This window comes from Hemicordylus capensis, chromosome 14 (genome assembly GCF_027244095.1).
Source record: "Hemicordylus capensis ecotype Gifberg chromosome 14, rHemCap1.1.pri, whole genome shotgun sequence".
NCBI lineage: Eukaryota > Metazoa > Chordata > Lepidosauria > Squamata > Cordylidae > Hemicordylus > Hemicordylus capensis.
The window spans coordinates 20390297-20415577 of record NC_069670.1 but is presented as its reverse complement, the minus strand read 5'-3'; the positions used below and the strand labels follow the sequence as shown (position 1 = coordinate 20415577).

General features: G+C 49.7%; 2 protein-coding genes across 8 annotated transcripts in view; both read right to left on the bottom strand.

The window, feature by feature from the left end:
- The window catches only part of LOC128337183 (unconventional myosin-Ie-like), a 55916-nt gene extending 42964 nt beyond the window's left edge, over window positions 1–12952 (bottom strand). The window contains exon 1 of one of the 2 annotated variants that reach the window (XM_053277896.1): window positions 12575–12952. In XM_053277896.1, coding sequence (XP_053133871.1) covers window positions 12575–12577 — 3 coding nt within the window. In that variant the 5' untranslated portion in view covers window positions 12578–12952. Of the gene's footprint in view, window positions 1–18; window positions 236–12574 lie in introns of those variants that run through there. The other variant, XM_053277897.1, reaches the window with a different exon arrangement.
- A 3234-nt stretch (window positions 12953–16186) lies between these two features.
- Window positions 16187–25281, bottom strand: part of PI4KB (phosphatidylinositol 4-kinase beta) — a 55239-nt gene continuing 46144 nt past the window's right edge. For 4 of the 6 annotated variants that reach the window (XM_053278152.1, XM_053278151.1, XM_053278150.1 and 1 more), the window contains 4 exons: window positions 24470–24602; window positions 23148–23268; window positions 21484–21558; window positions 16187–20024 (listed from right to left, as the gene is read on the bottom strand). In XM_053278152.1, the coding sequence (XP_053134127.1) occupies window positions 19843–20024; window positions 21484–21558; window positions 23148–23268; window positions 24470–24602 (511 nt within the window). In that variant the 3' untranslated portion in view covers window positions 16187–19842. The remainder of the gene's footprint in view (window positions 20025–21483; window positions 21559–23147; window positions 23269–24469; window positions 24603–25281) is intronic. The other 2 variants (XM_053278154.1, XM_053278148.1) reach the window with 1 other exon arrangement.

The following is a 25281-nucleotide window of genomic DNA, read 5'->3' as shown; positions in this document are numbered from 1 at the left end:
GGATTCTAAGCATCTCACCCATCTTGCTTAGCCCACCCAGATTCTCCCAGATTTCATCTTTAATTTAAATAAATAAATAAATAAATAAAAAGCTAAGCTCCAGCCCTTGTAGAAGCAGAGTTGTGGAGCAAAACGTGCAGTCACTATTTTGCTCAGAAATAATCTTCCAGCCAATTTACATAATATGTAAATTAGGCACCCGGATTTGGAAAGCCAGAATATGGCAACCCTACGAAGCACGGCATTGATGTCAATGTTCCAAGTTCCCTCCCTGGCAGCATCTCCAAGAGAGGGCTGAGAGAGATTCCTGCCTGAGACCCTGGAGAAGCCGCTGCCAGTCTGTGTAGGCAGTCCTGAGCTGGATGGACGGATGCTCTGACTCAGATATAAGGCAGCTTCCTATGTTCCTATATAAATGTGCTGCCATTGCTGAATCCACACCCCATTCTAATTTATCTGGAATGTCAAGGGGCGGGGCTTCCAGGTCAGAAGGTGGAGCTTCTACTCGAACTCGGCACCTCTTCCTTCTGGAATTTACTTGCCTTCCTTCTCGTTTGCTCCCGGGCCTACACCACTGTTTTCCTGCCTGGTGTATCCACCCCACCCATTTCTGTCTCTCACAGGGCGGCACAGCCTGAGTGCAGAAACTCTTTGTATCAGTTGCAAAACCATCCTCATTTATTTACTTGGGCTGGGTGCCTCCGAGGGTTCTCCGCTGCGTCCGGGGAGAGGGGGGTGGAGCAAAAACACAGCCAGGTGCAAACGAATAAAGCAGGAGAGAGAGTTTCAAAACTCTCAGACTGTGACAGCACAAGGAGCAAGAATATTCTGGAGCCAGCGCCCAATTTTGAGATTCCGAAGTCACTCAAAAGAAGCGATGGCAAGCCGCGGAAGAGGACCGCTGAGCTGGAAATGCCCCTTTCTCCACATTCCAGACAAGTGGAAGGAATGCATGATTTATTTGCTGTGCAAATAAAACACCCTGGATATCTATGGCCTGCTATTATTTCAGTGGCCCAAGAGGGTGCCTTTGCACCAGCTTTGATCAGGCAGCAGGATGGGTGTGGCTACAACTTTGCCCGCACCCCACCCTTGCTGAGACAAAAGGCAGTGGCTATCCCATATCCATAAGAGCCCCGAAGGGTCAGACAAAGGCCTATCTAACTCAGCATCTTGCCCTTCCAAATTCCTGCCTCTAGGAAGCCCCTACAAGGAAAGCAACAGCCTAGGGATTCGTCTCCAGGACTGTGATACTGCGGTAGACTGCCACAGCACACAGAGGTTCTGCTCCTACCAATCATGACTAATAAGAATTACTCTGTGGGATCAGGCCACATAATCCAGCATCCTGAGTCCCACAGATGCCTCCAAGGAGCCCATGAGAAGAGAGCTGGTCTTGTGGTAGCAAGCATGACTTGTCCCCTTAAGCTAAGCAGGGTCCACCCTGGCTGCATATGAAAGGGAGACTAGAAGTGTGAGCAATGTAAGATATTCCTCTCAGGGGATGGAGCCGCTCTGGGAAGAACATATAGGCTCCAAGTTCCTTCCCTGGCATCTCCAAGATAGGGCCGAGGGAGAAGCCGCTGCCAGTCTGTGTAGACAATACTGAGTGAGATGGACCCAGGGTCTGACTCAGTATGTGGCAGCTTCCTATGTTCCTATGTATGAGCAGGGACGAAAGGCCACAGTCCTCTCCTGCAGCTGCTATTAACAGATAGAGTGCCTCAGTCGCTCTCTACTACTAAGAATATTTATATACTGCTTTTCAACAAAAGTTCTCTCTCCCTGCTGCATTTTCCTGGAAGCACTTATAGATAGCCTTGCCAACATTTCCTCACATGAAGGAATCTCCTTTTGCCACTCTAGGCAACTATTTCTTCTGCCTTGGAGAACAGGAGCCACATTTTCCTCAAGAACTGTCCAGAGTGCCCAAAAGGCACTGTCCAAAAGGCCTGACTGGGGGACAGAGGAGAAAAGAGGCCAACAAAAGCTGGATAATCCCTGTATTTCACTCTCAATGACCACAGGCAACCAGCCAATGGCCAAAATGTTACCCTAGGACAGTGGAAGGTACATACGGTATTTACCCAAATAGAAGACAACTTTGAATTTATGATGACGCCCTTAACAAATAGAGGTTAAATACAGGTTTATACCTCATTACCCGAAAGGAACAGGACTCTGAATTTAAGATGACACCCGTTTCTAACATCAAGTGGGGGGGACCTAGTCTTGGCTTCAGATACATATAGTATCCAGCAGTAAACAGAAGGTGGATACAATTTCCATATGTCTCAGGCCTGCTCAACTTAGGCCCCCCCCAGCTGTTTTTGGACTACAATTCCCATGATCCCCAGCCACAGTGGCCAATAGCAGGGATTAAGGGAATTGTAGGCCAACATCCGCAGGAGGGCCGAAGTTGAGCAACCCCGATCCATGCAATTGTGCAATCCAGTGTGGTGTAGTGATTAGAGTGTTGGACTAGGACCAGAGAGACCTGAGTTCAAACCCTCATTCAGCCATGAAACTCACTGGGTGACTCTGGGCCAGCCACGTATCTCTCAGCAGGGCCGGATTAACATAGTAGCAAATGTAGCATTTGCTACGGGCCCCGCGTTTTCTAGGGCCCCGCACGCCTGGCTTGAACGTCTGCCCCTTCTTTTGCTCTCTATTTGGTGCTCTCTGCTGACTCTCCTCATTGCCTGCTGCTGCCAATTCTCTCGCCTTGCTGGAGGGCATTTAAGCAAGGTCTTCCTGGCACCATGGTGTTGATTGGGTTATCTATTATGTTAAGCAGCACGGGAGGGAGTAGTAAGAACAACAGTAGGAACAGATAGCTTGCAAAGGGGTCTCAAAGATAATTTAATCGCCAGGGAGTTGGTCCTGATTTGTTTAAACTGTAAAAGTTTTTAAAAACATACACAGAGAGAGTAAAAGAAATAAAAGCAGTTTAGATTAAAAAACAACCAACTATTAATGCCGGGTGGAAGAAAGGAAGCTAAAGAAGATGCTAGTTGAATGTTGCCAGCGTTTTCCGACTGACTGGGAGAGGGTAAAGACAAACAATGAGAATGTGTACCTTTAAGAGGAAAAAGAAAGCCGGAAGTAACTCAGATGTGCAGCAAGAGGAGTCTCAAAGTTTAGTGGATCAATTGAGGGGAGCTTGGAGGGAGATTATATTATGGTCTTGTTGGGTAAGGTCACTTATATCCTCCTTTAGTATCTAGCGCTGTTGGGAGGGAATTTGTGATCATTGCTTTTCAAGGAACTGCCAAATTTACGGTGAGCTCCTTTCCTCTCCTCTAGAACTGAAATAACTACTGCTGCGTTGCCAACTTCATTAGCTTTACGTTGGGATGCCCGTTGAAATTGTCCAAAGATAAACGGAGGCTGCAAACCTAAACACACTTACTAGAGAGTAAGGCTCATTGAGTTCAGTGGGACTTACTTCTGAGTAAACATGCTAAGGGTTGCACTGAATGATTTGTGCATTTCCTCCTTTTAATATTAAGCATGTTAGTGTAATTTAGACTGAAAGAGGCTGTGCCTCCTGCCAGAAGATTGTCTTTTGGATACTTCTGTTTTCATGGAAGTTGCTAATGCACCTCATCATAATCACATTCATTTGCAATGCATCAACTATTTTAAATATACATCTGCTTTCCTGTCAGGCTTGCCAAGAGGTTAAACATATATTCTTAATATTGTCAAATGGCCCTTTTAATGTGATGGCTGCTGGGATCCAATATGTTCTGCACACATTGGAGTCAAACATCCACTGTTGTGTGCCAAAATTGCTAAGAGGTTCAGATTTCTCAAAGTACAGAATTCCTGAGAACCTTTTAATTTAAACATTCAGAGTTTTGTTCCCCACCCCCTTTCTCTTTGTGAAAATAACTCCAAAGGAAAACCCATGGTCAGGAGTCACAAAAGTGTGTGTGTGTGTTTTGCAAAGTTTGTTGACTGGCTGGCTCAGCTGAGTGGAGGCATGGGGTGGTTGGTGGGGGGGGGCACTAGGCAAATGAAAAAAAATTGAATTACTTTACTATGCAAGTAAATAATTTATGTTTCAATATTTATGTGCATTTTTTAAATTTGGGGCCACTTCATAACATATGCTACAGGCCCCACACTAGCTTAATCCGGCCCTGTTTCTCAGCCTGACCTACCTCATAGGGTTGTTGTGAGGATAAACATAACCATGTTTGGGGCTCCTTGGAGGAAGAGTGGGATATGTATGTAAACATAAAATAAAAACAATAATCACTACAATGTTGAAGAGGGAAAGAGAAATAAGAAAGCGGAGATGACACTTTGGAGGGAAGAATTTGTCACACCAATATCAACAGGGTTCCACTAATGAGGCTGCAGCAAATTGGAAGAACAGGATGGGCGGGGGGGGGTGAGAAGTTTTCAACCAAGTCAGTCACCGAATGCATGAATGATTAATTGAGGGGGGACGGCAGCATCTCAACTGTGTAAAGAAAAACCTTTTGCTGCGTTGCCAAATGCCCCAAGAAGTATCCTCACTTAAAATCCAGGCGGCTGAAACAAGCCTAAGATAAGCAGCATGCTACAGTCCAGAAGGGAACTCGGCCAAACTTTACAGACACATTCTAGAGTTAAGCAGAGAACTGCAGGATCAGGGCAGAAAGCCGATCGAGTCTAGCATCCTGTTACCAACCATGGCCAGCAAGTTGCTCCCTGAAGCGGGACGCAAAAGCAAATTCCCCTCCCAACTGGTATTCAGAGATATATTGCCTCGAAACATGAAAGTCCTATTTCACTATCACAGCTAATGCTGTCTGTCATGGGGCAAACCTCATGATTGCTTTGCTGGATCTGCCCAAGAGTCCTTGCAGTCCAGTCTCCTGATTCCTACAGTGGCCAACCAGAGGATAGCAGGAAGCCCACAAGCCAGTCTTGAAAGTCGTGGCTTTCCCCTATTTGTCTCCAGTACTTCCATCCTGGAAAGTGAACTTTCTAGAAGGTTCAGAGGTTGACTGCCTCTGAACATGGAGGTTCTGTTCAGTGTTATGGCTAATAGATAGAGAGCCAGCATGGTGTAGTGGTTAGAGTGCTGGACTAGGACCGGGGAGACCCGAGTTCAAATCCCCATTCAGCCACGAGACTTGCTGGGTGACTCTGGGCCAGTCACTTCTCTCTCAGCCTAACCTACCTCACAGGGTTGTTGTGAGGAGAAACTCAAGTATGTAGTACTCTGGGCTCCTTGGAGGAAGAGCGGGATATAAATGTAAAAATAAAAAAATAAAGGTGGAAAGATGGCTCTCTCTTAATATGAGAGTAGATGATACCAAGCTAGAGGGACCAAGTATAAAGCAGCTTCAGCTGTTCATCTGCTGTTTCCCAATCCTTCATTTTGGGTCTTCTCCCATACTGTTGAAATTTTAGTGGCAAGCTGTTTAGGACAGAGACTGGACCACAAAAGCTTCGGCCACCAAAAATCTGTTTATTTCAACGTTTTACACGCCAATGTTTGTTTTTGTGTTTGCTGCAACAGATGGACTTGACAGTCCCTCTGGAATTATGACGTTGCCCACATTTGGACTGTAATTTGGACCCCTTGGGGCAGGGGTCTGGTTGGCAAAAGCTCCTGCTACAATAAATCCATTCGTCACAAAGACAACTTTTCTGCTGTGCTTGATAAATCGTGCTAATACAAGCTCTCTCTCTCTCTCTCTCTCTCTCTCTCTCTGCTTATGTAACTCTGTAAAGGGCCATGTACAATGATAGAAATAAATATTATTTAAATAATAATATTCTTATCATTTATATGGCACTTTATTATTAAACACCACCACCACCAACCACTAGGGTGCTAATTGCTGAAACTTTATTTTAGCTAATTGCTAAAAATGCTAATTGGGAGAGACGATCTGCCCTATGTGAGGAAATTTTCATAGGAACCTTCAGAACTGCTGTCTCCTGAGTCAGACCCTTGATCCAGCTAGCTCAGTATTGTCTACTCTGACTGGCAGGAGCTCTCCAGGGTTTCAGGCAGGAGTCTCTCCCAGCCCCATCTGGGCGTTTTGCACACAGCAGACTTTACCACAAGCTTACTGTGAGGCTTTACTGTGAGTTCGAAGTTGCCCCCAAAAACAGATGCAAAAAGTGGATTTTTTTAACCCTGGATATAAAATTGGGCTACACTCTAACGCATTGTGTGTGAAGTGCTTCCCGATACCCGGCAGGGACTTTGGGGTAAATCTGGCTGATGTGTGAATGCACATCCCGGCGGAGATGGGGGCTAAAAACCAGGTGTGAAAAAATGCCCAGGAAGTGCTGCCAGGGAATGAAGGCAGATGCTCTTCCCCTGCCCACCCCCTAAAGGGGATCAACTTCCAGCACTCACATGAAATCAGGGCCGGTTCTAGAAATTTTGGGGCCTACTGCAAAGTTAGGTTTGGGGGCCCTTAAAGCTAAAGTGTGCTGTCAAGTCGATTTCGACTCCTGGTGCCCACAGAGTCCTGTGGTTGTCTTTGGCAGGATACAGGAGGGGTTCACCATTGCCTCCTCCCACGCAGTATGAGATGATGCCTTTCGGCATCTGCCTAGATCGCTGCTGCCCCGATATAGGAGTTTCCCCATAGCCTGGGAAACATACCAGCGGGGATTCGAACTGGCAACCTCTGGCTTGCTAGTCAAGTCATTCATTAGTACAGCTAATTTCCTTTGGGCTAAAGAGTGGGGAGGCTGTCAGCACCTTGATCCCTCAGCTGCTCCTCTGCCTCGGGTAAGTTGGCAACCATCTCGAACAAAAGCAAGAGAACGAACAGCTGCTTCTGATCAACTTCTCATTTGCATTTGCCTCGTTTCCATCACAGGGGTCCTCCAATGAAGCCGGGAGAGGCAGGATGGAGAAAAGGAGGGACTCCTCAGAGGGTGTCTCATTAATCTCAGGAAGCCGGTGAGCAGAACATGCACTCGGCATTCAGAGGGTCCTAGGTTCAATTTCTTGCTGCAAGATCCTCGGGTAGCAGAGCTGGGGAGGAGCTTCGAGAGCTGCTGCCGGTCAGAGTAGGCAGCCCTGGGCTGGGTGGACCAAAGTCCTAACTCAGCACATGGCAGCTTCCTCCGTCCAGGCTCCTGGCTTTTCCTCGCAGCAAAGTGGAGGGAAGTGTAAGATGTCCACTCCGCAGGCCTTAGATGTTATTTTGATTTGGACTAGGGACTTCCCGGTTTGTCATTTAGACTCATGCAGGGCAATCCGATACCCTCCGACACAAGCGAAAGTAAGCACACTACTGTACTGGACCAAGCCCCCTGGCAGTGGGAGGAGAGCTGATCTTGTGGGAGCAAGCATGGATTGTCCCCTTTGCTAAGCAGGCTCCACCCTTTTTTGCACTTGAATGGGAGACTACGTGTATGAGCACTGGAAGAGACTCCCCCGAGGGCATGGGGCTGGGATGAGCATCTGAATGCTTGCACGCGGGAGGTTCCAAGTTCCCTCCCTAGCAGCATCTCCAAGAGAGAGACTCCTGCCCACAGCCTTGGAGAAGCCGCTGCCAGTCCGTGCAGACAATACTGAGCTGGGTGGGCCAAGGGTCTGACTCGAGAGACGGCAGCTTCCTATGAAATGGCTGTCCTCGGCTGCCCTGTGACTCTTGCCTCACCTCCTGGGTGGAGGGCCAGCCTGTCTGAAAACCTGTCTCGTGAGAGTACGGATTCTGGAAATCTCTCTCTCTCTTTCCCTCTCTCTCCCCTCCTCTTGCTGTTCTTCTGAACAGACCCCAGCTCAGCATGAGCCCTCCCCCCGCAAAAAAAAATTCTGTGCCCCCCACCCCTGCAGCTGCAGTAGTGGTAGTAGGTCAAACTGGCCTGATATGCTGTCACCCATTCAAATCCAAAGCAAGACAAAAGCCCCTTTCACATGTGATGTTCAACACTCATATGACGAGTGTACAGTACACACAGGTACAGATCTGCACACCGGTACGGCAATTCACACGTTCTGCCGAACACGGCCACAGCAGTACACTTCCTATCCGTACCCGGCATTTGAGGGGTCTGTACCCAGGTTCCCTTTTGAATGACGCAGGTACAGTCATTCACACAAACATGGGTACAAGTGTACAAGACATGTGTACACTCTTACAGCACAGTGTCTGCATTGAGCTAAACTCTGCTGGGCAACGGCGGCCATTCATTCTTGCTACCAGAAGTCCAAAAGGTAGGCGTGACTTTAAAAAATAAATAAATTAAAACACTGTGGGCGTGCTTTCCCCCCCTCTCTCTTCCTTTCCGTTTTTGGGGTTTTTTTTTAGCCAACTCAGCTGGGTCCTTCACAGTAGCAGGGCACACAGGCTGCGTGAAACCGAGTCCAAGGAGCCTGCCACAGCCCATCCGAGCTGAAGGGTGGGAAAAGAGGAAATGCAGAAAGGAGAAGCGGAAGAATTCAAAAGATGATTCAGTGCCCCAGGGAAGGCATTCCAGAGATGCCTCCTCTCTCAAGCCTGATCCTGTCGAATTTTGCCCAGACTGGCCACACACAAGCTGCACAGTGGACGTCTCTCGACAGGCCCCGGAGCACATGGTCAGAAATCTCATCGGAAAAACCAAGTTAAACATTAGCCAGTTCCGTTTTGCTGGGAGGGTTTCGCTTTGGGCAAAGGGAAGTTGGGCCACACTGGAACGCAGTGGAGTTGCCTTTAAAGTGGTGCACTTTCCCATTAGTTTGCAGGGTTCAAGTGCAGAATGAAATGGGGTCACCCAGAAACTAAGGGGGTGATTTCTGCATTCTCGGGGGAGCCCCAGGTATGCAGAAGTACATACGTTAGCAGGCCGTAAGGTTAAAAGAGACCGTCTTCTTCAGTAGGAGAACCACCACCCATTGAGGTCCTCTGGAGAGGTCTGTCTGCAGTTGCCACAGGCTCATCTGGGGGCTACTCACGGACAGGCCTTCTCTGTTGGATGCCCCAAGACCCTGGCATGCTCTCCCTGCTGAAATAAGAGCCTCCCATCTCTGGACAACTAACAGTCTCTAAAGCCAGCGTGGTGTAGTGGTTAGAGTGCTGGACTAGGACCGGGGAGACCCGAGTTCAAATCCCCATCCAGCCATGAAACTAGCTGGGTGACTCTGGGCCAGTCACTTCTCTCTCAGCCTAACCTACCTCACAGGGTTGTTGTGAAAGAGAAACTTAAGTATGTAGTACTTATGGATTTATGTAGTATGTCTTCACAGACTTGCAGCGGCTTGGACTCTGGGCTCCTTGGAGGAAGAGCGGGATATAAATGTAATAATAATAATAATAATAATATTCACCCAAGCTTTTTATCTTTGTGGCTTTAAATCGTTTTACTGTTTTAATTTGTGTTATGTTTAATTTGTGTTATGTTTAATTTTGTTAAACATACATTTTGTTTTATGTTTAATTTGTTTTATGTTGCCCAGAGATGCAAGTTTGGGGCAGTGTACAAATATAATACATATATAAAACCCTCCCCTCCCCTATGATGAGATTTCTGGGAGGGGAGGAAAAAGGACACCTTTCCCCACTGTACAGGAATCTCCTGCCACCCCATCTCATAGCACTCAACGGTTCCGGTTTTGGGGGCCAGAGGCAGTCGTGATTCCCTGGTACCCAGAGAAAGAGCCGTTCTCTGATCCCCATGCTCACCTTCCTTATTAGTGCACACAAGCAAGTCATGGTCCCTTTGACACACCAGTAAGAGGAGCCTTTGGGGTGACTAGCAGAGGTCTAGATTTCATAAATAAGCAAGAGCTGTTGTTTTGGAAGCAAGTCGGCTCTCGTTGTAGAAGCCCCGTGGCCCAATCACGTACTTGGGACAGGCTGCACAACTGAAGCCCTCCTGAAGATGTTGGGCTACAACTCCCATCATCCCAATGCAATGGTTTATGATGCAATGGCTGCAATGGTTTATGATTGGAGTTGTAGTCCATTAACAGCTGCAGGGCCAAAGTTGTTCAGGCCCTGACATGGTCTGTGCCTGCAGCCGGCTGAGTTGGTAGCATGGCCCATACAACCTTCAGGCTGCAGAAGTCTCTGCAAGCTAAAAAACAAACAAACAAACAAACAAAAATCCCACCCACCACAGAGTCCCTATCCTCGAAGTACTAGCTTGCTGCTTACAGGGATTTTTTTTTTTTTAAAAAACAGTGAGAAGTTGTTACACCCACTTCTGTCACGTGCTTCCGGCTCAGAACATCCCTGCCTCATCCTGCCATGCATGGAGACCAGGGTTAGGAATATAGGAACATAGGAAACTGCCATATACTGAGTCAGACCATTGGTCTATCTAGCTCAGTATTGTCTTCACAGACTGGCAGCGGCTTCTCCGAGGTTGCAGGCAGGAGTCTCTCTCAGCCCGATCTTGGAGATGCTGCCAGGGAGGGAACTTGGAGCCTAGATGCTCTTCCCAGAGTGGCTCCATCCCTGGAGGGGAATATCTTACGGTGCTCACACATCAAGTCTCCCATTCAGATGCAACCAGGGCAGACCCTGCTTAGCTATGGGGACAAGTCATGCTTGCTACCACAAGACCAGCTCTCCTCTCCCATTATGTCGGGTTATGTTGTAGGACAGGAAAGTAATTTGTACATCCTCAGGGGCACTGTCTTCTCTTTCAACTCCCATAATCCTTGGCTACTGCTGTTGTGACTGAGAAGGACGGGAGTTGTAGTCCAACAACTACAGAACCAATGAGCAGAAACGATTCGATCATGAAACGGGCCAGTTCGAGCTGTTTGATTGCAAACCACTTCGAATTGGTTTGTTGACCCAACCAGCCCAGCAGGTGAATTTGACCGAACCGGTTCAGTCCGAATTTGGACCGTGTACACCCCTACCAACAACAGATGGAGGGCCCTTCTAGAAGCCCATGAAAATGTGGACTTGGCTTTGGTCTCATCCTTCCTTCAAGGGTGCTCAGGGCAGTGGCTGCATGTAGGTCAGGCAAGGAGACAGTTATCCCCTAATTTATTCTGGGGGCAGAACCCAGGAGTCCTGGATGCAACCTGGATGCCCAAGGTGCTCCCCCCCCAATTTTCTCCACCTGCATTTGTTGGGCAACATCCTAAACTAACCATGACTACATCCCATTGAAAGCAATTAGCATTAAGTTAGTAGTGACTAAGCATGTCTCATCGATTTTAGGGGTGCTTAGTCATGATTAACTTGCCCAACTATTCTTACAACACCTGCCTAGCCCCAGCAAGTATATAAACTTGAACAATTTCTCATTCCTAAAATGTTTAACAGAAATGCTTCAACTGTCATGTCAGAGTTGGCTGTCTTTTGTATAGAATATCTGCAAGTACATTTAACAGCAGATACTTTCTGGAAAGACGTCTTCATGATATTTGTGTAAAGACACCCTGAAATCTCTCCCCCAAGCAGAATCACAAAAGGCAGTCTTTTCCCGGAGACAGAGAATGCCCATAGCAGAGGAAAACAGACACACGATTGGAGCACTTTAATACACTGGAGTATCCATACACGCATGCATTTCATCCATCATTTTGATGGCTATGTCACTAGTTCATAAGATTAATAGGCAGAAGGAAAGACACCCTTATCGGTTATTATATTGTTTTCCTCACAAGCCAGTCTGAAAACTGAAAATCTTCCACTATCCACAAGACAACTCAGACAGGGAACTAACTCTCTGCTATTTCAGATGTAAAGTTTCTCTAAGTCACAATTTGGTAGGTGATTCAGCTTAAACTGGGGGTGGCGGAAGATGTCCTATATTTAAAAGTTTCCCTCAAGTAGCTTTTCTAACAATCATCTTAGTAACTAAAAAGAACGCTCCTCTCTTTGGAGACACACACACACATGCACACACACGATAATTTAATTTTTTAAAAGGTTATTTTTACCATTTTGAAATGAAAAAGGACAAAGGATTTTTTAAAATTTGGTTTTACAATTATTTTTACATCATAGGGTTTTTGAAATTCTATATTAAGCATATTAGCCTATTATATATTCTGTCTATACTAGATAGAACATCTATTATATATAACTTGTATCATATTAAGCATATTACCTATATTATATACTACTTTAATATAAATAAATAAATGTTTTGAAATTTGTTTTATCATCACACTTCCTAAAGTGCTCAAATTTATGGTCATTCCCAATTGCTGTTAATTATTGGGGAAATTAGCACATTGGCTCACCGATACATCACACTTAATTTATTATTTCGTGCAATCTAAATTTAAGGTAATTTTTTCTGTAGAACCGGTTTTTAAATAAATCTCTTGCCAATTGTTTGACGTGGTCCCTTCCGCCCATTTTGCTTAAACTAAACCTTGTTTCATGCCTTCCAAAGTGGGTTAAATACGTGAGCAGGGGCTTTGATCAACGAGACAGAAATAAATTTAGGGTTTGCTGAGCGGAGACAAGTCAAGTGGATCCAACTTTTTACACCTTTTCTTGGACTCGGCTGCCTTGACCTCAAAAAGGAAGAGGGACAGAAGGAGCGGATAAGTTATTGAGAATATTTATATATCGCTTTTCAACAAAGTTCCCAAGAGAGGAAATTATCCTTGGAGTTGTTTGCAAATGAAAAAAATCAGACTTACCATGATGGAATGTTACAGGAAAACGTCAACTCCAGTTCCTGGTTCTTGTATAAGTCTTGCAGGTGGGAACGATCAAGGTCTCATTGTGGCTTCAGGTGACCGCAATCCGTTTCCTAACTTTTCTTTTCTGAGGCTGGGGGGAAAAATTGTTCCGCTGATGATGGGGCGCCTTCCAAGGCAAAAAATAAAAAAAAAGCAGCTCCCAGTTGATGTGCTCGGGGAGAAGCAGTTTCTAGCTTGAGTTGAGAAATTCCTCCTGTGGATTCTCGCTTCCCCTGCAGATGGGTTGGGCCAGGAGAAAGGCAGGCAGGGACAGGTAGCTGTAGGTTGAGCTTCTTGCTTGGACTCTGAGGGCTGGGAAACAGTGGTTGAGGTTTGCAGTGCAGATTACATTGCAAATGCAGGTCGGGGGTGGGGGGGAGGGAAAAGCGGGGAGGAGGGAAGAGAGGCAAAGGGGCGCCCCCTGGTGGTGCAGAAACGTACCGCCGCGCGGCTGCGGTCTCAGTGGTAATGCAAACCTGCCCCCTCCTGGCAAAAGGAGAAACTGCCGTACACTGAAGGCCAAAAGAAAGGAATATGGTAATAGTCTGGGGACCTAGGAAGCCACCTGATGGCATAGTGGGGAAGTGACTTGACTAGCAAACCAGAGGTTGCTGGTTCGAATCCCCGCTGGTGTGTTTCCCAAACTATGGGAAATGCCTATATCAGGCAGCAGCAATATAGGAAGATGCTGAAAGGCATCATCTCAGACTGTGCCGGAGGAGGCAATGGTGAACCCCTCCTGGATTCTGCCAAAGAAAACTACAGGGCTCTGTGGTTGCCAGGAATCAAGACCAACTCGATGGCACACCTTCGCCTTTAGCAGGGGACACCGAAGACCACCGCAATTACTCCCAAAACAACAGAGCGTCTTGGGTTTAATGTGTACCATCTTTCAGCTTTCTAGGGCAGGGCATCCCAACATGGGGAGCCAGAAAAGATATCTAAAACTCCAGAGAGCTGCTGCCAGTCAGTGCAGACAATACTGAGCTTGATGGACCAATGGTCGGACTCAGTATAAGGCAGCTCTCAATATCAGGGATGGGGCTGTACCTCAGTAGAAGAGCATGCAGAAGGTCCCAGGTTCAGTCTTCAAGAAGGGCTGGGGAAAGACCACCAGGGCCTGAAAACTTGGGAGAGCTGCTGCCTGTCAGTGGACAATCCTGAGCAAGATGGACCAAGGGTCTGACTCAGTGGACAACAGTTTCCTAGGAGGTGGGGCTTTAGCCCAAGGAGTAGAGCATCGGCGTTGCATGCAGGAAGTTCCAGGTTCAATCCTTGACAACATCTCAAAGTAGGGTGATGAGGATAGGATGCTGCCAGCATGCCGGAGAGCTGCTGCCAGACTGGGCTGGATAAAGGGAAGGCAGTCTCATGTGCCTATTGGCTCATTTCCAACTTCTTAAGCAGTTAGTAGGGTGCGCTTTGAGAAAATGTCCACAGTATCCCACTTCTGGGTTTTTCTACAATGCAAGAGGTCTGGTACTGTGTGGGTCTACCTAGGTAGTGTGCAAATTGTTCATGTGTGGAAGTGAAGTGACTCTCCCATTTTAATGGAGAGAGAGCGAGCGAGCGAGAGAGCACATCACCTTTCAAACACGCAGGAAACCTTCTGCTGCGCACTGAGATTCACTGCAGACAATACCATTTCCACTCTAGCAAGCAAAGCAAGTTCCCACTGGAGGGGGCGGGGGAGAAAGCAGAACACACCCTCCTGCTCACCAGAGCAAGTGTGAACAAGGAGAGTCACTTCAGATGGTAGCTTATGCAGGAGAAACTGGAACTGTGCTTGTGCATCACACTGTATGTGTGTGTGTGTGTGTGTGGAGATGCGCAAGAGCACTTCTGCCATGACAATGGTAGAGAACAGGAAGTAGGCCTCACCCCATTTCCAGTCTGCCCACATGTCATCAGAGGGATGGGGGAAGAGTCCACGGCCACACAACACTTGGTGTTTTGGGGACTGGAGTCCCTCCCCTATCATCTCCCGCCCACCTGGATAGGGCCGCAGATCAATGGCAGAGCTACACTGTGGAGAAATGCTTGCCAACTTGGGCTCCTTAAAGCCACAACACCTCCACCCTGCCCCACTCCCCAGTTGCTTTGCCACCAGCCACCACCTCCTTGGATCTCCCCCACTTCTGGGACATGATTCTGGGACAATTGAGCCCCTGGTGGCGCAGTGGTAAAACTGCCGCCCTGTAACCAGAAGGTTGCAAGTTCGATCCTGACCAGGGGCTCAAGGTTGACTCAGCCTTCCATCCTTCCGAGGTCGGTAAAATGAGTACCCAGAATGTTGGGGGCAATATGCTAAATCATTGTAACTTAGAGAACTTCCTAGAGCAGTATATAAATGTAAGTGCTGTGATTAAGAAGTCTGAGGTCACCTTGGAAATCCACCTTCTCAAGTCTTCCCCATCCTTGGGTGCCCAGACAAGAACATGCCCAAGCGGCAGTCCGCTGGGAGAGAATCGTCAGCTCTGAGGGCTCAGCAACCAACCGCTCCCTGCTGATCCTAAGAGTGTCCCAGAAACAGCCAAAAGCACAAGCATGGAAAACCACCATTCTAGCCAATTCTTAGTACTGCAGTTCTTAAGACACAGCTTTTCTTCACGGGTCCTGCATCAGCAGCAGAAGAGTAGGACTTGCAACTTAACCAAGCAGGACTGAAGCTTTATTAGACCAGCCCCCCCCCCCGGCTGTCAATGAAAAAGCCAACTTTATTCTCTGTCCTGACAGAGAAGCTTGCCACACCAAGCATTGGGGCTACAGGGCACTTTAGAGGAGAAACGAAATTAAGCCTCTAATGGCTTGTTCTAACTAGAAACCTCTTCCCTGTGTCCAATACCAGCTGCAGCCTAGAAGCTTCTGTGGCCCCCAAACTAAACCCTTTTAGATCTGATGCAATGTCTGGATTGTAAGCCCCTCAGGGCAGGGAACTGCCCCCTCTTACTCTGGTCACTTAAGGTCATTGTGGACAGAAGCGGTGCTAAGTTTGCGTCCTCAGTTTTGTTCCACTTCACAGCTACTAGACTCCAAAAGGAAAGAGAAAATACAGTGAATGGTACATACTACACGCAGTACCTTGAAGAAAGAAATAGTTTGTCTTCTTGACCTAGTCTTGTGGGGTTGAGTAGGAGGGGGTGGGTTTAACTCGGGAAAACCAGGACTGTTAAGAGTGAGGAAAGGGCCCAGGGACTGAATGAGGCTACTGGAAGTATGCAGGCTGTAGGAACGTGGCAGAGTAACAGACCCATCTCAAAATGCCAAAAAACCCAAGGAGGTGGCACCCTTCTGAGGCGATTACACAAATCTAACATGCACACCTGGATTTCCCTCACTTCTCCTCAAGACCCTACATTCACCACTGCAAATTTTCCTCTCGGCCCTCTTGGATCCAGACAGTTCAGTCCACGGCAGCTGGCTGCTTGCTACCCCTCTTCTTCCTTCTGTGACATCACTGCAGCACAGCCAATCTGTTTGAAGCTTCATCACCACAAAAGCCATCAGCCACCCTTCCCCTCCGCCCACCAACAGATGCCCCCCAAAGAACGAGACAGTGGTTACACAACATCTCTGCAATGGAAAAAGGCTGCATTAGCTTTTTCCCCTTTTATATATAAAAAGGAGGACATTTTTATTAGAAATTTTAAGTTCGTTTTCATAGATTTTTATTTCGGAGTTTGGCCCATCCTTACCGAATAGGGAAAGAAAGGGGAATAAAACAACAACAAAAAAACACCACACAGAAGACATCCCACCCCACACACAGACAGACAAGGGAGGGATCATGCACAGAACCGTTTGGGAGCCATCAGCAATGCTCTGGAAAATGGAGAACGACTTTAACAAAGGTGACAAACTTCGGTCTGGTGGCTATTTCTCTCTCTTATCTTCCTTAGGGTCCATCCCTCTCCTGAAGGCTTCGAAGACCATTTTGGTCTTCAAAAGCGGAAAAAGTGGCACCCCTTTCTATCACTCCACTCTGATCCCCCTGCTCATCTCATATGCAGGCACATCAGCTTGTCAATGTTTTCCCTCTCTTCTCCTCTCAGTTGTTACCAGGGGAAAGAGCCTTGCTCGGATAGACCCAGGCAGCCAAAAACGTGGGATTGCCACTGAACTGCTTCCACACAAGAGTTCATGAATCAGGCTCCAGCTGGCCAGAAGCCTCCAAGTGACGACAGCAGCGACTGTATTGACAACTGCTACAGGCATCTACAGAGGATGCGCCCCCTGCCACCCATCTGCCCACCTTCCAGCAGAGTCTGCGAGTTTCTTCCCCGCAAGAAGATACCCTGCACTGCCACCAGGTGAGCCAGTGGACAGAGGGCAGCACAGGGATCGGAAGCGGAGCTCTGCAGAAGGCGGCTGCCAGCGCCAAGAAGGACGGCGACGCAGGTGCCCACTTAACCATGCAAGAGAAATGGCTGGTGCTGAGCTGAGTGACAGATCTCTGCTAGAAATGGCGACGACGCAGAGATCAAGGGATGCTTCTCTCCCTTCCTTTCTACACAAACCCAGAGCTTCCTTCTTTGCCCAGAGCGCCCTTTCCCCAAGAGTACGGCTGAGCCGGAACGTGGCTGCATAGCTCCCAAAGGGTATCCTGCGAAGGGGGAACTGAAGAGGGATTAATAAAACCGACACGACAGACAAAAGCGGCGAGACCAGCTTGGATGACGGCCTCCCGGGCATCGGTTGGGGCTCCTTTGCATACGCACACCCTGCGGGGCGTGATGGCAGCCACCGAGATTGTTCTAACTCAACAAGGGGCTTGCTGCAGGCATGACAAGATCTCTCTCGCGCACGCTTCAGCGGGGAGAAAACAAAGAGTCCACCACCCTCTTGCGGGCCTAGTGGGGAATGCAGGAGACATTCCGTCCCCCACCCCAGATGTTTCCAGATTGCTGGTTAGAATTCATTAGGTCCCAGCAGCAGAGCTAAATTTGGACACCTGCATCTGATCTTCAGTTTTCTCCTCCGTATCACATTTGTTAAAGGGCTCAGTAACAGAGGTGGTTTTTAAAAAAAGAAAGAAAGAAAGAAAGCGAGAGAGAGAGAAGGAATGTACTGCATCGCCTCTGCCCCAATAATCCCAGCAATCCACTTGTGGAAGATCCCCACAGAGTGGCTCACACAGACCCTCAAGAGTAAACCCTCCGGACAGCCAGAAGCCTCGAGTTGACTGTAGCAGAGATCAGTTTTCACAGCTGCTACAGGCAAACCCCCCCATCCCCTCCCACCGCTCTGCCTGCGCTCACATCTGTCCGTACAGTGGTTCCCACGTGGTTTGGATCCCTCTCCCTAATGCCTCATTTTACACACAGTAGAATTCAGCACGGTGGTGAATTGTAAGTGCCACACAAACGAATCTGGTACAAAGCCGGGGGGCAGGGGAGAGAGAAAACACACACACAGAGAAAAAGATCTGGGGAGGAGAAACTGAGACAATTGTACGGGGGGGGACACACACACATACATGCATCCCCCGACCACATGGCATTATTCTGCCCCCCCCCCAAACCAGGAGATGGGGATTTCTTATTTGAATACATGGAAACATGACTTTTTCACCCAGAGAATACAGGAAGAGAGCACGTTCTCCGTGGGTCAAGTACCAACCAGAAAAGTTCTTGGGGGTGGGGGAGAATTAAGAGACAATAACCCTACCCCCCCCCACACACATATATTGGTGGAATTAATTCCACAATCCATATTGCAAAAGACATTCATGTTTTCAGGAGCTGCTCCCCGATACTGTACAGAATACCTTTTCGCACTCAACGGTAGTGGCTTTTTAAGGAGGGCGGACCGCAACACGTTCACTATCGCCAGCGAAAATGGAGAAGGCACTAACGCCCAGAGGGCTGGAGGGGGCCCCCAACTAGTTAGAAGACGTGGCTGCCAGGTGTCCTGGCAGTGACGGTGGGGACATGGGTCCAACCTTGGTGCTTCACTCTGCTGGAAGCTGTAAACTGGGGCGATGGTTACAAAGGAGAGGACAGATGGGGTCAGGATGTGGTGGTGAGAGAGAGAAGACAAGAGCTGGGTCGCTCAATTGCACAAGTAGAACATGATGTCCAAAATTCACTAGAAAGTGGGGGGAAACGTTTAGTGCCCCAGTGCTAATGAGGTGACACCCACCACTTAGCCTTTATAATTGGTTGCTGTTCTTAAAAACAAGCCTCCAGCTGGGCTGGGGGGTCTCTGCAGATCAGACTGAGGATGCAGTTAAGCAAGTCTAAAGTATCATGACAAGGCTTCACCAAATCGTGAACGGTGTCCGAATTTTTTAAAAAAATCAAGGGAGGTGCAAGTCAGAAGCCTGAGCTTCGACAGAAAATCATATGGAGTGCCAGTTTTTGGTTGTCATTTTAAAGGTGCTGTGTCCATAAACGGCGGCGCTCTTAGAAATGCAAGCCCAAGGGTTGTGCAGCTCCGAAACGACACCTTGTATTAAGTGTGCAGAAAAGAAGGTGGGCTACGGGGGAGAAAGGGGGTTTGGAGCATCGAGAGAAAGGCCCACGACCCAGAAGATCGCAGGCTGGAGAGGCAGAGGAAAGACATTCACCTCAGTGGCATTCAAGGAGGGAGCAGGCGCGGAAGAGCCAGATTTCCCAGCCCCACTGCAAGGGTAAAACCTCTTCTCTCTCTCCCTGCCTGCCCTAACCCAAACATTTGTGATACCACTGGGGGCGGCGGGGGGGGGGGGGAATCGGATGGCGTCACAGGAGGTATAATACTGAAACAAAAAGAATCTGGGGAGGAAGGAGGACGAGGGACAGACGCACAACATGGCTGGCTGCTGCTTCTCCTGACGTGCAGAGATCCGAGGCTCTGTCCCTGCTCTAGAAAGTCTCGACAGTTTTAAAGATCATGATCCGTTTGCATTTCACATGGTGGGGCGGGCGGGGGGGGGATATATAGAGACGTTTCGATGGGCGAGGGGGCTCGCGGCTTCCGTGCCTCCCACCAGTGTCTAAGAGAAACGTCGTCAACGCAGCGCCCAGTTCAAGAGGGCCACGATCCGGGGCTCCTGGGCCACTGCAGCAGCAGCAGGAGGAGGAGGGAGGAGGAGGAGGAGGAGGAGGAGGAGGAGGAGGAGGGAGGGGGAGGAGGAGGAGGAGGAGGAGGAGGGAGGACGGCCCCCTGTCCCTCCTCCTGGGAAGGCTCCCCGGACTCTGGCTGGGGAAGTGGGGAGGGCGCCGGGCGGGGCCGCCGCCGCTCGGTCACATGATGCCGTTGGTGAGGTACTGGAAGCCGTCGTAGAGTTTGGTGGTGATGGAGCGCATGCTGCCGTCCACCATCTGCTCGATCAGGAGCTGCAGCTGCTCCTCCGTCATGTTCATGTGGAAACGCTCCTTGAGGTTGCGGATGGTGCTGGAGCCGTGGAAGCAGGGCAGCTGGGAGCCTGGAGGGGCGAGAAGGGAGGGCCGGCGTGAGGGGCTCCGCGGGGGGGGGGGGTCTGCTCCGCACGCCCAGAGAGCCCCAGATCAAGCCCCGGCGGCATCTCCCGGCAGGCCTTCCTGGGCAAGGCCTCTGAGAGCCAGTGTGGTGTAGTGGTTAGAGGGCTGGACTAGGACCGGGGAGACCCGAGTTCCAATCCCCCTTCAGCCATGAGACTTGCTGGGTGACTCTGGGCCAGTCACTTCTCTCTCAGCCTAACCTACCTCACAGGGTTGTTGTGAAAGGGAAACTTAAGTATGTAGTACACCGCTCTGGGCTCCTTGTAGGAAGGATATAAAATGTAATAATAATAATAATAATAATAATAATAATAATAATAATAATAATAAATCTGTCTGCAGAATGAGTTTGGTTCTGGGCAGCAGTATCAAGGCAGTCTCTGTGTGTGTGTGTGTGTGTGTGTGTGTTTGTGTGTGTGTGTACGTGTATTCAGAGTGGGGCCTTCCTGGTTCAGCCTGAGCAGGCTCTAAAGTTGACTGAAGGGCCATCAAAAGATGTGTGAGCGCGAGCACATGCGCACTCCTTAGAGGCAACAGTCTCTGCTGCCAGCCATGGCGGACAATACTGAGCCACATACTTTAGGGGTATGACTCAGACCGGCAGCTTCAGAGGGGCTGCAGCAAAACCGAGAGAGAGAGAGAGAGAGAGAGAGAGAGAGAGAGAGAGAGAGAGAGAGAAGCCCAGGCAGGGATGGAGGAAGGCACCACACCCTCCCTCTGGGGCTCCCAACAAAAGACTGGAGCTGCTCCCTCGTCTCCCCCGGGGGGCCCCAGCTCACACTCACTTATGCCTAGCTATGTAGGGAGAAACCTGAAGAACTGCGGATGGCACCACAGGAGGACTTGCTCAAATCTAAGGCAAGTCATCCATTTAACCTTCATACCAGAAACTCCCCCCCGCCCCCCCCACCCCGAACTACCTTGGCACTTTCCAAAACATCAGCTGCACCATCCTCCTCTCTGAGTGTGAGCTCCACCAACCAGAATGCATGTTCTTAAGGATTTATAGGCGGTGCCACCATAGAAGCTTTAACTGCCATGCTCCAAACAGTCCTAAATGGGCTAGTTAAATCTTCTCGAGGCAAGGAACCCAGCTTCTTAAATGTGTCCCCTCTGGGGAATGATGGAACTCATGGCCACCAGAAAAACCATAGGTGGTTAAATCTGTTGATGGCTCTTGGCCATGGCAGCTTGCTAAACTGAAGCCTCCGTGTCGAGAGGCAGGATACCTCCAAGTGCCGGATGCTGGGGATAACCTGGGTGGGGTGGCCACCACCCTCTGGGTGGCCACTGTGTGGAAACAAAAGACACTGTACTGGTGGACCTTTGGCCTGATGGAGCAAGGCAGTTCTCACTTCCTTACGGACTAGCAACTTATCCGATTTTGCTGCTCTCGACACTCACAGATGACCTGAACTACCGTAGGAACCTGACCCTGCTGCATTTCGCCCACGCATCGCTGGCAACCTGCGGGACAAACTGACAGAAGCTGCGGTTATTTTAACTCTCTCCTCTAAACTTGCAACTTTAACGTGCCTCAGGGCCTGTGGCTGCTTTGGATTTCTGAGACTGGAAGCAATCTTGAACTTCCTTTATTTATTTTTTAAAAAAAGAGGGTGTGTGTGCACCCATACCAATGTTCGGTGGTATGTGAATTTCATCAGCTGTGGCGGAAAGACGCTGTTTTTAAGTGGCCTGAAAACCAAGCAGTTACATGTCACAACTTCTGGGCCTGAAAGACCCGGCCAACGTTCTGAACTTGGCTTATTACGCCACTTTTCAACAAAAAAAGGGCCTCATTCATTTTGCTATGTGAACCCTCTTCTTCTTTGAGCAGAGGGTTCCCTGCCCACAAAGGGCTCACAATCAAACAGGCACTGGAGAGAGACTCTGGGCTGGGCTGAGCAGGGACAGTTGTCCTCCCTGCTTGAAAGAAGAGAATGGCCACGTTCAGGTGTCTCTTTGTCCAGTCAGCAGGGGGGATTCCCAAACTGTGTGCCACCAGAAGGCCTGAAGAAGGTTCCCTGCCCCAGAACAGTCTAAAAAGAAACAAAAAAGGGAGACACCACCCAGCAGCCCCGGGAAGGATGCTGCCTTGGGATGAACAGGGACAGTTGCGCCCCTCTAAGTATAAGAGCATTTTAAAAAGGTGCCTCTTTGCCCGAATAGAAGGGGTAACCGCGTCTGTCCACAAAGGGGCTGATAATCTAAAAAGAAACACACAGAAAGGACACCAGCAATGGCTCCGGGGGGCGGAATGCTATGCTGAGCTGAACAGGGACAGTTGCTCTCCCCTGGGGAAACAGGAGAGAGCCGCCATTTTGAGAAGGCGCCCTAGGCCCAGTCAGCAGAGGCCGCTTAATGAGGCTGACCTTTGCCTGAGGGGGAAGACTCATTCATTATTCATGTGGCACCTGTCCCCTCTGCTTTTCAAGGAGAGAGGTTCCCGAAGCAGTTTACCTCACAAGAGGAATGACAAGATGGTGCCCTCCCCCAAAGTCCAAAAGGAAGCCCAAGGGAGACACTGGCAACAGCCCCTGGGGAGACACTGTGCTGGTGAGACAGTTGCTCTCCCCCAATAAATAGAAGGGAGCCGCCATTTTGAGAAGATGCCCCTTGGCCCAGTCAGCAGGGGCCACTTAATGTGGCTGCCCTCTTTCCCTGAGGGAGCAACTCATTTATCATTTACACCACACCTGGCCACTCTTCTTTTCAAGAAAAAGGGCCCCAAAGTGAGCAAAAGCCACAAGGTGGTCCCCTGCCCCAAAGGGGCTCCCAATCGCAAAGGACCAAGAGACACACCAGCCACAGCCCTTAAGGAGGATGCTATGCAGGGCTGTCCTTAGGTTCTTAAGGCCGACTCTGCCCTCCATCCCTGGCAGCATCTCCAGGGAGGGCTGGGAAAGGCTCCTGCCTGCAACCTGGGAGCGCCACCACCAGTCAGTGCAGACCATACTGAGCGAGACGGACCAAGGGTCTGACTCAGTCAGAGGCTGCTTCCTATGTTTCCGAGCTGCCCTGGCCCGCCCCCCGCCTCCACCCCCCACCCGAGGCCAAGCCGCGGGTACCTTGCTGCATGATCTCCACAATCTGCACGACTTTCTCCATGTGCTTCCGAGCCGCGATGAGGCCCTGCAACATGAGCATCTTGTAGTAGTTGAACATGTCGCCGTTCAGGCCTCCCATCACCTGAGGAAGAAACCAGGGCAGGAAGACACACATCAGAACCCAGCCCTGAGTGCCGGAGAACCTGCCCAGCCTCACAGGAACCTGCCTCCGACTGAGTCAGACCCTTGGTCCATCTCGCTCACTACTCAGACTGGCAGCACCTCTTCAAGGTTTTCAGGGAGGAGTCTTTCCCAGCCCTCCCTGGACATGCTGCCAGGGGACTGAACCTGGGACCTTCTATATGCGAGCGTGCAGAGGCTCTGCCACTGAGTAGTAAAGGCCATTGTAAAGGCCTCCGGACTGTCCGGACCGGTTCGGACCTGGCCGGTCCGGTCCGGGTGGAGGGGGTTCCTTTAAGGGCGGGGAGGGTTTACTTACCCCTCCCGCCGCTTTGCCCCCTCCAGCGCCTGTATTTTGTGTAGAAATTGGGGTGGCAGGATACCTCCCCGCCGCCCCTTCTTCCTCCTGAATGAAAAAGGCTACAACAAGTCTTCTGTGCATGCGCACGCGCCCTTCATATCTACCCACCGGCAGGGGACGAGGCTGGGTAGACCGGGCCTCCGGCGATCGGAGGCCCGGTCTACCCGCCGCATCGGGGAGACATGAAGGGCGCGTGAGCATGCGCAGAAGACTTGTTGCAGCCTTTTTCATTCAGGAGGAAGAAGGGGCGGCAGGGAGGTATCCTGCCGCCCCAATTTCTACACAAAACACGGGCCCTGGAGGGGGCAAAGCAGCGGGAGGGGTAAGTAAGCCCTCCCCGCCCTTAAAGGAACCCCCTCCACAGTGCCGGACCGCAGCTGTGCAGTTCCGTGCACACCCTTACCACTGAGCCGGTCCCCTAAAGAAGCCCCATCCCCTAAGGAGAACAGCTTACAGCCCTCACAGGGAGTCACCCATCCAAATGCAAACCAGGGTGGACCCTGCTTAGCAAAGGGGACCGTTCATGCCTGCTACTAGAAGATCAGGTCTCTCCCCATGGCTTCGAGTTTACCACCATCAACCTTGTTATGTCCTCAAGGGGAATTGCACATAGGAGCTGTGTACCCTCAGGTACCGAGAAGCTTGGGTCCCCCACGCTGGGAATTGATTGGGACTTATTTGCTCTGCAGGAGAGAGGCAGGCTTGGGAGAAGGACTGGCTCCGGGTATGTCCTCCCAACTTAGAAAACACACCCTTTAATCACACCCCTCATGACTCGCTTCCTTTGCCCATCCCGACTTACATCAACAAACTCTGTGGTGAGCTTGAAGGCAGACGTCTCGAAACCGAGGTTCCGGGGGGAGCTGGAAAGGATGAAGCCGAAGTCTATGTGGATGATGTGTCCCTCTGCATCCAGCAAGATATTGCCATTGTGCCTTTGGCCGAGAGAGGAGGAGGGCGGCAGAGAGGAAAAGAGTCCGTTATCAGCTGCATGCTGTTTACAGGTTTTTGCTCATCCCCTTTCAAAATGGCTTCACTCTAGTCAAGAGCTGAAGGTTGGCCTCTTTGCTATCGGTCAGCCTCTGAGTTCACCTGCTGGGTTCTCCCACCCTCCCGGAGTCACTGGAGGCGTGCTGTGCTGGCGTTAGATAGGGACAGTTGCAAACACCCCCCACCCCACACGCTCCCAACCTTGGTTGACCAGAAGAGAGCAGTCACTTTAAAAAGGTGCCTCTTTGCTCAACTGGCAGGGTCCCAACACGCTGGGAGAAGAGAAGACTTCTCCAAAGAGGACGCAGCACCAAGGAGTCATACAAATGGCGGTGCCGGGACGAAAACCCCTCAGAGGTGCTGACCAAATCGATGATCCGTTTATTCAGTTTTGTCTGACGTGTTTCAAGCAATACGCTCTTCTTCAGAGGCAAACGTATTTCTAATGCTAACCTCTGCTAACTGGGCAAAGAGGCACCTTTTAGCGTGGTGATTCTCTTTCTTTAGCAGGGGGAGAGCAACTGGCCTTATCCATCCCCAGCACAGCATCGCTCCAGGGACTGTTGCTGGTGTCTGTCTGATGTTTCTTTTTAGATTGTGAGCCCTTTGGGGACAGGGATCCAT